The sequence below is a fragment of the Drosophila pseudoobscura genome, chromosome X (genome assembly GCF_009870125.1).
Source record: "Drosophila pseudoobscura strain MV-25-SWS-2005 chromosome X, UCI_Dpse_MV25, whole genome shotgun sequence".
Lineage (NCBI taxonomy): Eukaryota > Metazoa > Arthropoda > Insecta > Diptera > Drosophilidae > Drosophila > Drosophila pseudoobscura.
The window spans coordinates 66333330-66348597 of record NC_046683.1 but is presented as its reverse complement, the minus strand read 5'-3'; the positions used below and the strand labels follow the sequence as shown (position 1 = coordinate 66348597).

Here is a 15268-nt window from a genome sequence, read left to right as displayed (position 1 = left end):
CATAGAATAAGAGGAAGAGGAAATTGTAAATATAATTGAAGGAGAGAGGGAGGAAGATAAGAGAATACGATATGGAGGAGGATTTTGTAGAGAGAATTGAAGGGGAAAGAGAAGACAAGCCCATTATGGCCTTGTGGAGAGAATTATAGGAGAACACTGGGAGATTTTAGACAGAATTAAAGCAGTTTGGAGGAAGATTTGAAAGAGAATTGAGGCAGTATAAGATACGATTTGAGAGACTTCTCAAGCAGTATAGAGGGAGGTTAGAAAGATAATTAAAGCAGTGTTTGGGCAGATTTTGGAGAGAATTAAAGCAACTTAGAGGGAGACTTGAAAGTGAATTAAAGCAGTTTATAGGGAGATTTAAAAGTAGTGGATGGGGAGGTTTGAAAGATAATTCAAACAGTGGAGGGCGAGATTTGAAAGAGAGTTCAAGCAGTGTATGGGGGGAGATTTGCAAAACAATTGATAGACCGAGAGGATAGCTTTCGCTATAATGAAATATTTATGGTAGAGAATAGGGTAAGATTCTATACAGAGAGAACGAATGGAGAACAGGGGGATATTCTGGAGAGAATTGAGGAAGAACACGGGCAGAGTTCTGAGCCAGAAAGAGTATCCGGGACTGGCCTTAGCAGAGACTCCTTGTACAGAGATAGAGATCTCTTCGAGTGCATACTCTCTCTTTTCTTTCGAAATTCTTTCTTTTTTTTGTAGGCTTTTTGTCCAAAGAGTCTCACATTCTCACAACAGTTCTCCGCTTGACATTCTCCAGGGCTGTTGACGAGGGTTACTGTACTTTTCACATCAGCATTTCGCCGGCCTGTGCTGCCTCTCCGGTTCCCACACAATCATCGCTCTCTCTCTCGCTCTGTTTTCTCCCTATTTCCATTTCCATTCCGTTCCATTCCCTTTTTGATGCAGTTTTGTTGTTCTGTTTTTGTTGTTGTGGGAATTGTTCATTAACACTTGTTAACCCAATTTAGATTCAATTTCCATAGACAACGTATCGCGTGTATCTGTATCTGTATCTGTGCCTGTATCTGCAACTGTGCATTTGTATCTGTATCTGTATCTGCTGCTGCCGCTGCTGCTGCCGCTGCGAATAAGAGGCCCTGCATTGTCACACGCACTCGAATTATACAGCTACAGATTATACAAAAAATAATACACATATAAGAGATACAAAATACACACAGATACACACAGCTACAGCGAAGAACGTATCGGCGGCAATAAAACAAGTGACGGCGGGGCAGAGGCAGAGGCAGAGGCAGACATTGACAGCTGCCGTCCGCTCGACAATCGCCGCTCGACAAAAACAAACAACCTCAAGGTTTACCGCTTCCCAAAACGAGGGTTAAACCAGACGCCAGCGGGGGGCAGGGGGCGGAGGGGGGCCCCCAGAGAGGGTTAACAGAGCAAGCAGTGCAAAAGCGAGAGAGAGGGAACGAATGCGAATTTTCTTTCAACTGTTTTTTAAAGCGTGTTTTTTGTTGCTTTTTGTCTGGTGTTTTTGTTTTTTTGTTTTTGTTTTTGGGTGAATGATGAATTTCAAGTTTGACCTCCATTTGTCGCCATTCCAAGCTCCAAGAGAAGATGGGGAGAGAGAAGTGGAGAAGCAGTACCCGCGGTGGAGCAGCAAGAGATTGAAGTTTTATTTTCAATTAAAAAAAAAACAACAAACCACGGGAGAAACAAGTTCTCGAAAGCCCCCACCGCTGCCCCGAAAACTGGTCCGATTTCTCAAAGTTGCTGCTCCAAAGATGAAGCGAGAGACAGCGAGAGATCCATGAGAGAGCACCTTAGACCCATCGCTAGAAAAGTAATCATATTCGATGCCAAAAAAGACCCCCAAAAACTCACTTAATCACGATGCAAAAGGCCCCTCAATCCATCATTAATTTTTGTATGAATTACCTGCAACGAAAGAATGAAATAAAAGTATTACAAAATATAGTACTCATAGAAATATGCCCCCCAATCCCACTTCCCCCGCATTGCCCTCCATTTTGCCATTAATTTCGAGTACTTTTTCTCGTTTTTTCGCCTCTCTCTCTCGGTCCGTGTCACCTTCAGGGCCACAAAAAGCATTCCATGTCGTCTGGGCCTCGAATAAGTTGACCCTATCAATCATACATCAACGACCACGTCGTACAGTGAAGGCTCTAGTGGGAGGGACCCACCCATCCACGAGGAGAATGCATCGAATGGGGCCCGAGCCCTTACCTCCCCCCTGCTCCAAGGGCTCGCATGTCGAAATAAAGATAATTTTTGGCTATTCCGCTTTATCTGCGTCTTATCAGTATTTTGCTCATTGCCTCCCGCCCTCCCCCTCATTCTGGGGTGCCAGAGGGGTGTCCCCCTCTCCCTTTGACCTTCTGCGGAGCCGCGTCGAGAGTTCGACTTCCAGTAGGGCGATCGCCAAGACGATCTCTCTCCCCTTGAATCCCGTATTCATTATTCATTTGCAAGGCCTATGACTATATTCATGGGATTAACGCGCGGTTTTTGGGTCGGTCGTTGGCTCTACGGCTCTACGGCTCTACTGGGGAGGCTCTTACGACTCCGAATCGGAGTCCGAGACTGAAACTGAATTACATTTCTTTACCGTTTTTCTGTTGTCTGTTTTCGGTGTGTGTCTGTGTGTGCCTGTGTGTGTGTGTGCTCTTGGGGCGGCCTACGTGCTACGTGATGTTTTGCATGGAAATTTTCAATTTACATTTTGTATCTCTGCCTCTTATCACCCTGTATGCCGCTCTCTGCAAAAATTTAAGAAAATTCAACAGCAATAGCAAACGCAAGCAGTGCACTGCTGGAAGGAAGGAAGGAAGGACGGCAAGCAGTGTGGATGGAGTATGTTCCAAGGGAATTGCTTGAAAGCAGTGCCAGAAGGAGGGAGGACGGAGGAGGAAGGAGGCTAGGAGTCGTCAAAGTATATGATTGACATGTGAGCTTTGCCCACTATCTCTGTCTGCCTCTCTCTCTCCGTCTCCCTCGCCCTCTCCCATCGGAGTGGAGCTTCTGGTGCGTGGGCTGTGACGCTTTGAAGAAACCTTCGCTGCTGCGTCGCTGCTTCTCTACTTTTGTGGCTGTGGCTTTTGCGCTTTGTGTGTGTGTGCCTGTGTGTGTGTGTACAGAAAGCACACGCACACGCATACCCATAAACAGAAGCAGAAGCAGGGCCTGGGCCTGGGCATGGGCATGGGCATGGGCTGCCATTAACGTATCACATAACCAACAACAACAGCAAGTCAAAGGAGAAGAAGAAGAGGGAGAAGAAGCGGGAGAGGCAGAGGGAGGGGGAGACGGAGAGAGAGCAGTCGGGAACTGCTTTAATGAGAGATGCACGCGTGTACCAATTTCCCTTTTTGGGGAACGAGTGTGGAACCTGTTTGTCACCTCTTCTTGAGGCGGCGGTGCTGTGGTGGAACCTGTTCCCAGAGACAGACCTTCCTCCTCCAGGCGGTACAGGGTGCCCCGTGCTCTCACGTTATCATCTCTAATATTTCACACGATACAATGTCTCGAATAAGGGCATCAATCAACAAGGAGCCAAGCAGAAAGCAGTAAACAGCGGCAGCAGCAAGCAGTATACAGCGCCAACCCAAAACAAGGAGGCAAAGTGAAAGATTCTCCGCCGCTATTAAAGCTGCCCAAAAACAACTGTAAACCAGGCTAAAAAGGAGAGCAGAACAGGCTTCGCACCGGTTATGAACGTACGTGTGGCTCTCTGTCTGTGTGTGTGTGTGTGTTTGCAGAGAGAAATTGCAAAAAAAAAAAAAGGAACACCTACACAGACAGACAGTCCGAGAGTGTGGAGTGGAGCAGGAAGAGAGGTGGCCCGAGTGTCTGCAGTGCAGCTGTGTCTAGGCTCCTTTCACTCCCACACTCAATGCGATCCACAGGAGAGGGGGACAGAGAGGGGGAGGGAGAAAGGGCACCAGTGAGGGCAAAAATATTAGCAGAAACGACAAAGATTTATGAGCGAAAGTCCAGCAACAAAGCAAGCGTCGATCTCCAGAGAGAGGCAGAGAGAGAGAGAGGGAAAACCGCAGAGGAAGTCAAGAACGTTAAAGCGAGACGATAATTGGGGCAGGGAATGGGGTTTGATGTGCGGCGGGAGATCAGAGATCACCGATGGATAAAGAAAGCTGTGCAGCACTCGAAAACTCTCAAAAAAATGCCTTTTCCCTGCCCTTTTGATGGTATTTTGTTGATGATCTCTTGAGAGGGAAACCTTTACCAAAGTGGGAATACTGCTTGTTCGTTGAGTTCTCTCGGAACTGGGATACAACTTGTTTATTTATTCAATCCTGTTCTAGGAACCCCATATCCACTAATTTTCCATTAAAATACCAATCAAATCTTTATCTCCGTTCGGTATCGCTGTCCGAAATGAATTTCCAAACATTTCCACCCACCAAAAGCCAGCAGATAAGCGATAATAAAAATACCAATAAGATAAGTGGAAAATGCGGTATAATCCACAAAAACGATGGAAAATACCAATGTGGATGGGCGGAAAATTCGCAAACAAACCAAAAAGATATGGGGGTAAATGTCAACAAGATAAGCAAAATATACATATGTACATATGTATGTATGAATGTACAATATACAATACAATTTTGGTACAAAGCACACAGAAATCCACCGACAATTGGGGCATGGCCACGCCCTTAACCAGAAATCGAAATCGAATAAACATTTCGACTAAACCAAAACTAAAACCAAAACCAAAAATCCCGATAAACAAAATCAAAATAAAGACAAAAAACCACAGAAAATATTCCCACAGTTCCAGTTTCATTTCCAGGTCTCGGACTCGAAAACCGAAAAACGAAATAACAACTACGGCAAATATTTTTATAAGTCGCAATAAGCGAAAAGTAAATATAGGGAAAAGAAAAGCAGACAAGCAGTGGAAGGAGGGAGGGACGGAGGGAGGGAGGGCGGAGGAGAGGCCGGAGAATGAGGGAGGAAGAGAAGAAGACAAATTTAGATTGGGAGACAATTGGGGTGGTAATTGCGTCCGCTGGAATTTTCAACGAGAAACGGAACGGAATGGAATGGAACGCAACGGAATGGAATGGAGTGGGGCTGTACGAGTGTGTGTGTGTGTGTGTGTTTGGGAAGCGTGTGATATATCAAACAATAAATCATAATAGTCATAAAAAAAACTCACAAAATAAAAAACAGGCGAATAAAGTAAGGCAGAAAACCAGAAGAAGAATAAGAATAAGAGAAGGAGGAAGAGGAAGAGTCAACAAAAACCGAAAGCAACAACAACAACAAAAGTTCAAGGCAATAAAAACATCAACAGAGAATAAAAGATTACAAAAAAAAAGTTCAAGCTTCTTGGTCTAAAATTTTGTATACCCTTAAAGATCGCTTCTACCGATGGATGCCATATTTTTAGACTGGAACTACAGTTTGAAATGTGGGATTATCTTAGCTATAGGATATAGAAATCCCCGTACGGAGAGACTTTCAAAAGTTGGGCACTTGGGAAAGAAATAAAATATACCCAATAAGGGATTGTACAGGGTGAGGGGGGTGACTGTGTAGGGGTGTCAGAAGCAGTTCAGAGAAGGGGTGGGGAGGGGAGTGTGTCAAATGCTGAGACAGACATGTTTCAGCATGCAATCGTAATCAGAGATAGCGTGAAAGAGTAAGCCAAAGACGGTGAAAAACGAGGAGGAGGAGGAGGAGAAGCCAAAAGTCTGGGAATGTCTCTGGGAAGGAGAGAGCAGAGCAAGCCATGTGAGCTGCTCTTGCTCCCTCTCTCCCTCACTCTCTCGAGTAACCAAGGCGTCTTTTGTGATAATCAACAATGGAAAAGGGGCAGGATAGGGGACGGGGAGGGGAACAGGCAAAAGCGATAAGAAGCGAAATAGAAGAGGCATCAGAACCAGCCACAGGCAACAACAAAAACAAATATACATATATAAAATATATATATGTTATATGTAATATTATTAATAAGAACCCACTTTCGATTTGCTGCCCTCGGCGCGTGTCTGATAACGATAACTCGGGGCCCAAATGAAACGATTGTCAGCAATCGATAAGTGCTATCAGCGGAGGGGCACGGACAGTCCGCAAAGGAAATTAAATGGAATATAAGACCTATAAATAGCTGTTTCTGGGTGCAGGTCCCTTCTGGCAGAAGGACTGCTTTCACATGCACTGCTTGCACTCTTGCACAGCACACTCACCTGTTTGACGCTTTCGCTTGATTGTCGCTGCCGCTTCTGCTGCCGCTGCCGCTGCTGCTGCTGCTGCTTCTGCCGCTGCCTCTGCTTCCCTTTGCTGCTGACGCTGCTCCTGCTCCACGACAAACGCCGTTAGATCGCTGCTGTAATACGATCCTTCGCCCAATTCCAGTCCTAGACCCAGTCCCACTCCTCCTCTCACTCCCACTCCCACGACGGCAGCGTAGTCAACGAAATCGGACGCTCTCAGCTGGTGGGACGCTCTCATTGGCGCATGCTATCCCGCTCTGACTATTGGCTTGGGTTGATTACGCTCCTCTTCTTCTGTCTCTCCCTCTTTCCCTCTCTCACTCTCTCTGTCGTCTCTACTGCTTTTGCTCACTTAACACTCAATGGGATCTCATTGGAGTGGTTTTCCTTGGAGCGGGCGGCGGTCGGCGTCGGTCCTTTTCTTTTTTCTTCCTTACAATTACAAATTCGTTTTGTACAAAATTTTCTTCTTGTTGTCGCAACGATTTCCCTTTGACCAAATGTTTGCAAATTTTGGTATTTTTGACAATTTTTCATTTCCCTTCTTTGGAATTTTTGCTGGCAGCTTTTTATCGTTTTTCTTTGATTAAAATTGAATACGAAGAATTATAAATATATTTACAAAAACCTTTTTATCCAAGACAAAGACAATTTTTAACAAATTAAAAGATAATCTGCAATAGAGAGAGAGAAGAGGAAATTTTTAGAATTAGTAGGGGAAAAATAGATAGAATAGAATCCAAAAAACACACACACACACACACACACACACACACAACGGCCTACCTTTTCACTTAATTTGATTTTAGAAAAATTTCCATTCAAATGTTTTTGTCCAAAACAACACCCAAAAATAAATTACTATTTTTTTTAAATTTCTTTTTTTTTGCGCTTGGGGAAACACTAAAAAAAACTACGCAAAAAGCGTACAGAAAGAGGAGGCCCCTATCAAAACAAGCCAGAGAGGGGGAGGCAGCGGCGGGGCAGCGACAGCGACAGACGCCAGAAAGCAAAAACAGAATTTCTGGAAATTACGCACTTGGCCCAAAGCACACACACACACACACATGGTCGATAGGGTAGGGGGCTGTGGGGCCTGGGATTCTCTTTTTCTACGCACTTTGCTATCAAAAAAAAAACAAAATAGAATTCCCAAGAAACCCTCGATAATTCGAAAAAATCGGCAACTTTTTCGTAAACAAACCCAAAAGAAAAAGAAAAAGCAACAAAAACATTGAAAAGCAAACAATAAAAAGCCGGTTCCAGAGTTATTAATGCGTACTGCCCTCCCTCTCTCTCCCACACACTCTCTCTCACACTCTCTATCGCTGTTGCTCTCTTCATTCATCCAGGCTCGGCTCGGCAAAGAAGTGCGAATGGGAAAGCTGTATGGAAGGAAAGGCTGAAAACAAAGTGGCGGCAGAGCAGAGGAGACGAAAACAAACACGCACAGGCACAGACACAGGCAAACAAAAATACACACGCACACACACGCATTTGTTTTGTAATTTCTTGGGGAGACAACGCAGGGTAACCGGCAAAGAATCAAGCAGAAGTATCCAGAAGCAGCACACAGCCCACAGCAGAGCTTAAGCAGTGCCTGAGCAGATCCTAGGCAAAGCCAAAGCAGTGTCCAGGCAAATCCTAAGCGGACTTTAAAGCCAAAGCAGCGAGAAAGCAGTGCTACAGCGCTGCGTCTAAGCAGAACATTTGTAAACAGAGGCCCAAGCAGCGCTTAAAGCAGAGCTCAAGCAGCGCCGCAGTCGTCATAGGCCCGAAAACACGTTTCATCTTGTTGTTTTTGCAATCTTTTTTTGCGTGCAACTAAATTAATATTTATATTTGCTTTTGTTTTTTTTTTTTGTGGATTTGTTTGCGGACATAGAAGGCTTAAGTCGTAATATTACAACACTCTCACACGCACACACCCACACACACACACACACACACACACACAAACATAGAGCCATAGAGAGACACCTGCCATCAGGCGACACCTTTTCGGCCGGAATTTCTGTTTATTTATGAATTTTACTTTGTTTTTGGACCTTACTCTTCACCGTCTTGCTTTTTGCTGCCGCAGCAGCAGCTTCCAGGCAGAGGATACACGTACGTACACGTACACATACACATACACGTGTCTCTCTCTTTCTCTCGCTCTCTTTACACAATCTCTCTGTTTTTCTTAATTCTTCTCCTTTTTCTGGTTTTGCTGCCTGCCGCGTGCCGCTTGCAACGTCCGCTTGCCACGCCGTTTGCTGAAAGACTCTCGACGGTGGCTTGCGACTGAGGTTTAAGCCCCAAAGGCCCCAGAGCTCTCTCGCTCGCTCAACCGCTGTCTCTCTCTCCCTCTCTCTCTCTCTCTCTCTCTCTCTGTCAATAGGCGCCGGCGCAAGCTTCAGTCTCACTCTGGTGCTGGTGCTGCCTCTGCCTCTCTGCTGCTGCTGCTGCCTCTGCCCCGGGGACGTATCGCGAAATCACTTCTTTTTTATTTTTTTGCTGCTTACGTGGGTGCTGCGGCTACCCTGCTTCGCTCTTCCCAGCACACAATCCAACAGCCCGACAACCCAACAACCCAACAACCCACCCACCCATCAGCGCGTGAGAGTGGCTCCATTTGACACGTAAGGATTTGCGTCGGCAGCGACGGTGCGGTGGGCAGCGACGCGGACAGCGGATAGCGGACAGCGGACTGTGGGACAGTGGAGGCGGCAGGCAGCGGTTGGCGACTGGATTAGGGACAGAGGCTAAGAACCGGCAAAGGGGCGGGGCACCTTGCAAAAATAGTTGCATGGGTTTGAGAGGTTTATGGGCGAAAGGGAGGTAGGGGGGGCGGGGCAAGGAAGGTGTGGTAGCCGTGGGCAGACTTAATTACTAACACACACACACACCAACACACTCGCAGAGAGTGGGAGAGCGAGAGAGGCGGTTGGGTGGGTGGTGTGAGTGTGAGTGTGTTTGTGATTGAGTGAGTGTGGAGCATATTTTTAGACCAAAACCAAGAAACAGTTATAGTTTCACTCTCTATGCAGCAAGAGGGAGACTGAGAGAGGGACGCAGAAGGATGAAGAAGGGAGAACATCGGGGGAGTGTTTCGGGAGGAAAGAGCCCCCCAGGGACCGTGGAAAATCGTGGGTTTTTCCCGTCAAAGGATCAAACGAAACCATATGGATTCCGCCGCAGCCACAACCCACGCAATACGACACATAAACAAGGGTATGGTATGGTATAAATTAAGGAACCATTTAGGGAGCTGAGATTCAGTTAAAGAGCTACTTAGGGGTTATTTCCTCCCCCAAGCATCAAGCATCAGGCATCATATCATGGAAATACATAAGGGTTCTAATAGCCATTATCATAAATGGTAACAATGCGGGAGGTTATAGAAATAGAAAGAACACAACTACAGATCGCCTGCAGAAGACCCCGCGCTTCTGTTTAAAGAGTAAATAATTGAATGGACCCACATTATTTGCACTATTTCTCATATCCAAAGATTGTTGCTTTAAACCGTAAAAGCAAAGTCGGATTGTTTGAGAATCCGATTCAGAAGGGAGAAATATGCAAAATGTCTCCTCTTGCGACTCCTTTTCGGTGCACTTCCAAACAGAAACCTAAGCGAAATACCATTTCACAATCTGTTTACTAGATTCTCTATGGAAATGTAATCGAACTCTCTCTGGACTTGTGATCGCGCTCTCAGCGGGATTCCGGACTTGACCCTCTAGGGTGTACGGTTACCCGTTTCAGCGAAAACGGATTTAATGCCAGCGCCACCAATCTACTCCTCGCCCTGCGACAATTCCATCGCCTACGCCGCAATTCAATCATCGATATGGAGGACAAGCCAGTGAGTGGCACGCGCAGGGGATGGGGCAAGCAGTGTAACAAGCAGTATAATAATGGACAGCAGAAGGGGGCATCAATTACAGGCCAATAAAAGCTGGAGGGAACCACTATCCCACCTCCACTGCCTCCCACCCCCCACCCCTCTTCCCCTCCTTGCAACGGTCACCCACTGGTAATCGCATTTGTGGAAAACTTTTCAACAGCTGTTCAACGGGGTATGGGAGAGAAAGAACGAACAGGGACACTCAACATATGGGAAGCTTTTCACAATGTTCTAGATTCTTTTTTGTTCTTGTGGAAAGACTAATTGACAGCTGCTTCGGCAGGGGGAGCAGGAGGAGCAGGAGGAGCAGGGGGGTAAAACCCACAAGCCGAAGGACGGTCCCACTCGTTAAAGTTGTGCAACAATTTCCCTTTAAATGATTTACATACAAAACACACACAAAAAAAAAGAGAGAAGGAGAAAAGGAGAGAAGGAAGCCAGCGCTGTAAGCAGCGCAGTCATAGCAGGCAGCGACTGCAAAAGAGAGAATTTCGGTATCCTTTGCATGAATGAGCGTCAGTCGACGCGCTCTCTGGCTTTGCTCTCCCTCTCCCTGTCTTACGCTACCCCTGAGCGTTTTGTTGTTGTTGGGAGAGCAGCCGGCGGCGTTTCTTTGATGAATCGTCGACGTTTGACGACGATGATGATGACGCAGCGCCTGCTGGCGGAGTAAGAGAGGTGGAGGGGGAAGACCAGTCCAAAACATACACCACTTACTCCTCACCCCCCTGTCCACACCTTCAAGCCACCAACCTCCAACAACAGCTACAGCAATAAATCCCAAACACACAAAATACGACAATACCCAATATTAAATGTGAATGAAAAAAAAGTCCCCTGGCCACATGGCTAACGGCAGCTTGGGAATTTCAACACAAAAAAACATCCTTCCGTAGGAACAAGGCGAGGAAGGGGTAGGACACACACATTTTCCATATGGCAGAGCTCTTTTGTAGATGTTTTTCTGTACGCCATATTGTTGCTAAAAGCAACAGCAACAACAATTTTACAGCGAAAACAAGTTAAAAATGCAATTGAAAAGTGTGTTGATCTCTCCCTCTCACACGCTACGTGCGCTACTTTAGGTTCATCGTTTTCAATTCAAGAGTTTCTCTCTCTCTCTCTTGCTTGCTCGCTCGCTCTCCTCGCACACAGCAAACACAAAACAATAAAAAAAACACACACCAACAAAAAACATGCACGCACACACGCACACACACACACACAGAACTCACTCGCTCGCTCTCTCTTCAATTACTTTTTGCTTTTGGAAAAATGTTGTTGAAATTCTTGCTTACTTTTTGTGGTTTCATTGAATTTTCATGTTGTGAAGAAAGTGTAGTTTAGATTTATTTTGGATTATCATAACCCAATCGCCGCCATATTTTCCGACTCACTCACGCACACGCCCGTATGCTGCACATTGAAAAAAAATATATTTTCATTCGCACTCTGCACTATGAGGCACCCGACGCCTTCCTCGCGTTTCAGTTTTCAGTTCAAAAAAAAAATAAAAAATTACAATCTCGAATCTTGTTCAATTTTCCACTGATATTGTGCTGATTACAGTTTTCCGCCAACCGCCTTTTGTTGTTTTTCCGCGCTCGTTTTCAGTGTGACTAAACCGTCCGACCCTCAGAAATATACCGACATATACCGTCTCGTCTTAAAAATATACCGTAAATATACTGACGAACTCAAGTACTGTTTTACATATTCCTCATATTCGTTGTTCCCTCGACTATTACCAGCTAAATAGAACATTTAGCCATGCCCACTCAATTTTGTACGATTGATGAACCAATTCTATACATGATTGGCCTATTCGAAATACTTGCATTTATTGGATTTTTATATAACATTGAAAATTAAATTAATAGATTGATGAAATTGACAAAAATACCATGGGAGCGCGGCGAAAACCAGTATTTCTACAGTATGACCCTCAGAACAGCACCGAAATATACGGTCTTATTTGAAAAATATACCGAGTGGTGCGCGCCAAATCGAACTTTTTTGAATGTGAGCGACAAGTATTTAAATGTTGTCATCCGGGCCTTTATCTATGCCCACATAATTGTATACGATTGATGAATAAATTTTCTACTTAACTGGTCAGTTTTTAGTCCTTACTTTTATTGTATTTTGACTAAACAAGGTTTAAACAAAATAGGTCAACAAAAAAAACAGTCGCATTGTTGCTGGTAAATTAGCAACATTTGTGTATGGAATGAGACTTATTGTTGCAAATGCGAGACTGCGGCGAATCGGGTATTGCCAAGCTATATAGATTTGCCCACTTAGCTTTATCGCATAGATAAATACATTTTTTACAAGATTGCTTCTTTAAATTGCTTGTAAGTATTTTATTTTGACCAAAAAACGTTTTTCAAGTAAATGTTGCCGCAACATTGTGTATGGAACGAGACTCATTGTTGCTAAAGCGAAAATGCGGCGGACTGCGGCGAAATCAACTTCGATTCAAAAAACGACCAATTCTTTGTTCCGTTGAATGATACTATCTATATGGAACATTTAGCCATGCCCACTCAATTTTGTACGATTGATGAACCAATTCTATACATGATTGGCCTATTCGAAATACTTGCATTTATTGGATTTCCATATAACATTGAAAATTAAATTAATAGATTGACAAAAATACCATTTAGCACTAAAAAACACCACATGGGAGCGCGGCGAAAACCAGTATTTCTACAGTATGACCCTCAGAACAGCACCGAAATATACGGCCTCACTTGAACAATATACCGAGTGGTGCGCGCCAAATCGAACTTTTTTGAATGTGAGCGACAAGGATTTAAATGTTGTCATCCGGGCCTTTATCTATGCCCACATAATTTTATACGATTGATGAATCAATTCTCTATTTAACTGGTGTATTCTTAATACTTGTTTTTATTGCATTTTGCGTAAAAAGAGGTTTTAGCGAAATAAGTAAAAAAAAAAACAAGTAGCGAAATAGGTCAATAAAAACAAACGAAAAAGGAAATTGCTCAATTTTGATATTCCAAAGACATCAGCGACCACGCTGCCCTACGGTTTCGGCACGCAGACGATTCATATTTTGTTTTTTTATTCTTTCTCTCGAGACACACCGACTCGACGCTGACCGAGGCATTGACGAAGCCGAGTAGCATTTCGGAGGCGAAGGTAAAAGAGAATTGAAGTAATAGCTCCGCGTCCCGTGAAGCGTCAAACGAAAATTGACAAAGAATTTGTTCCTCATGCAACATCTTGGTATTGTATAGTCTTTGCCAATATACTGGCACATAAATATAAGACGTAGATATAAGCATTGCATGTTTCGGGTTAGCTAAATCCAACATGAATATATATATAAGAATCATTCTGAATAAAGTAGTCCTTCCAATCATTTAACATTCATTTACTTGCAGAAAAATGGCGCAAGTATGCAGAGTCTGCATGGCACCGCCAGTCTCCGGACCATTCAAAAACATTTTTGATGAGCCACAGAACTGGGACACTTGCATTGCTGACATGATAGCGGAGTGCACCGGGTACGTGGTTTGTCGATTGGACTTACTGCCGGAAAACATATGTCCGCCCTGCCTTGAGGATGCAGTGAGTGCATTCAGCTTTAAGAAGACCTGCGAGCAGAGCCATAGGCTCTATATTCCAGTGTTGGAGGAGGCTGGAGGAGAAGACATCTGTCATAATCTGGAAGACGATGAGGATTGGGAACATTCAGATAGTGGAAATGAGCTAACGAACCAATTTGAAAATGCAAAGGTTCACGGTGATAAGGATGTCGATCATCAGTTCAAATGTAGTCTTTGCCCAAAGAGCTATACGCACAAATCGAATCTAAATAGACACAAACAATTACACACTGAAGAACGAACCTACAAATGCTCCGACTGCTGTGAGCCACAGAACTGGGACACTTGCATTGCTGACATGATAGCGGAGTGCACCGGGTACGCGGTTTGTCGAGGGGACTTACTGCCGGAAAACATATGTCCGCCCTGCCTTGAGGATGCAGTGAGTGCATTCAGCTTTAAGAAGACCTGCGAGCAGAGCCATAGGCTCTATATTCCAGTGTTGGAGGAGAAGACATCTGTCATAATCTGGAAGACGATGAGGATTGGGAACATCCAGATAGTGGAAATGAGCTAACGAACCAATTTGAAAATGCAAAGGTTCACGGTGATAAGGATGTCGATCATCAGTTCAAATGTAGTCTTTGCCCAAAGAGCTATACGCACAAATCGAATCTAAATAGACACAAACAATTACACACTGAAGAACGAACCTACAAATGCTCCGACTGCTGTGAGCCACAGAACTGGGACACTTGCATTGCTGACATGATAGCGGAGTGCACCGGGTACGCGGTTTGTCGAGGGGACTTACTGCCGGAAAACATATGTCCGCCCTGCCTTGAGGATGCAGTGAGTGCATTCAGCTTTAAGAAGACCTGCGAGCAGAGCCATAGGCTCTATATTCCAGTGTTGGAGGAGAAGACATCTGTCATAATCTGGAAGACGATGAGGATTGGGAACATCCAGATAGTGGAAATGAGCTAACGAACCAATTTGAAAATGCAAAGGTTCACGGTGATAAGGATGTCGATCATCAGTTCAAATGTAGTCTTTGCCCAAAGAGCTATACGCACAAATCGAATCTAAATAGACACAAACAATTACACACTGAAGAACGAACCTACAAATGCTCCGACTGCTGTGAGCCACAGAACTGGGACACTTGCATTGCTGACATGATAGCGGAGTGCACCGGGTACGTGGTTTGTCGAGGGGACTTACTGCCGGAAAACATATGTCCGCCCTGCCTTGAGGATGCAGTGAGTGCATTCAGCTTTAAGAAGACCTGCGAGCAGAGCCATAGGCTCTATATTCCAGTGTTGGAGGAGGCTGGAGGAGAAGACATCTGTCATAATCTGGAAGACGATGAGGATTGGGAACATCCAGATAGTGGAAATGAGCTAACGAACCAATTTGAAAATGCAAAGGTTCACGGTGATAAGGATGTCGATCATCAGTTCAAATGTAGTCTTTGCCCAAAGAGCTATACGCACAAATCGAATCTAAATAGACACAAACAATTACACACTGAAGAACGTACC

At 44.7% G+C, this 15268-nt stretch overlaps 2 protein-coding genes across 4 annotated transcripts in view; one reads left to right on the top strand and one right to left on the bottom strand.

The window, feature by feature from the left end:
• Hipk (Homeodomain interacting protein kinase) overlaps positions 1-11799 on the bottom strand; it is a 38251-nt gene extending 26452 nt beyond the window's left edge. Inside the window, 2 exon segments of the mRNA XM_001354211.4 lie at positions 6222-6922; positions 11439-11799. Of these exon segments, the coding sequence (XP_001354247.4) occupies positions 6222-6486 (265 nt within the window). The 5' untranslated portion in view covers positions 6487-6922; positions 11439-11799.
• Positions 11800-13518: 1719 nt separating this feature from the next.
• On the top strand, positions 13519-15255 carry LOC6900979 (uncharacterized zinc finger protein CG2678-like). 3 transcript variants are annotated; one of them, XR_004470253.1, is made up of 4 exons: positions 13519-14102; positions 14325-14512; positions 14735-14922; positions 15155-15255. XR_004470253.1 is itself a non-coding variant. In XM_033383666.1 (3 exons), the coding sequence occupies exons 1-2, from the start codon at positions 13564-13566 to the stop codon at positions 14401-14403; spliced, it is 618 nt and encodes a 205-aa protein (XP_033239557.1). In that variant the 5' UTR covers positions 13522-13563; the 3' UTR covers positions 14404-14512; positions 14735-15018. The 3 variants fall into 3 exon arrangements, 1 of the variants encoding a protein (XP_033239557.1); XR_004470254.1 differs by lacking the exon at positions 15155-15255 and having other exon boundaries at positions 13519-13682; positions 13748-14102; positions 14735-15018; XM_033383666.1 differs by lacking the exon at positions 15155-15255 and having other exon boundaries at positions 13522-14102; positions 14735-15018.
• The last annotated feature ends 13 nt before the right edge of the window (positions 15256-15268 follow it).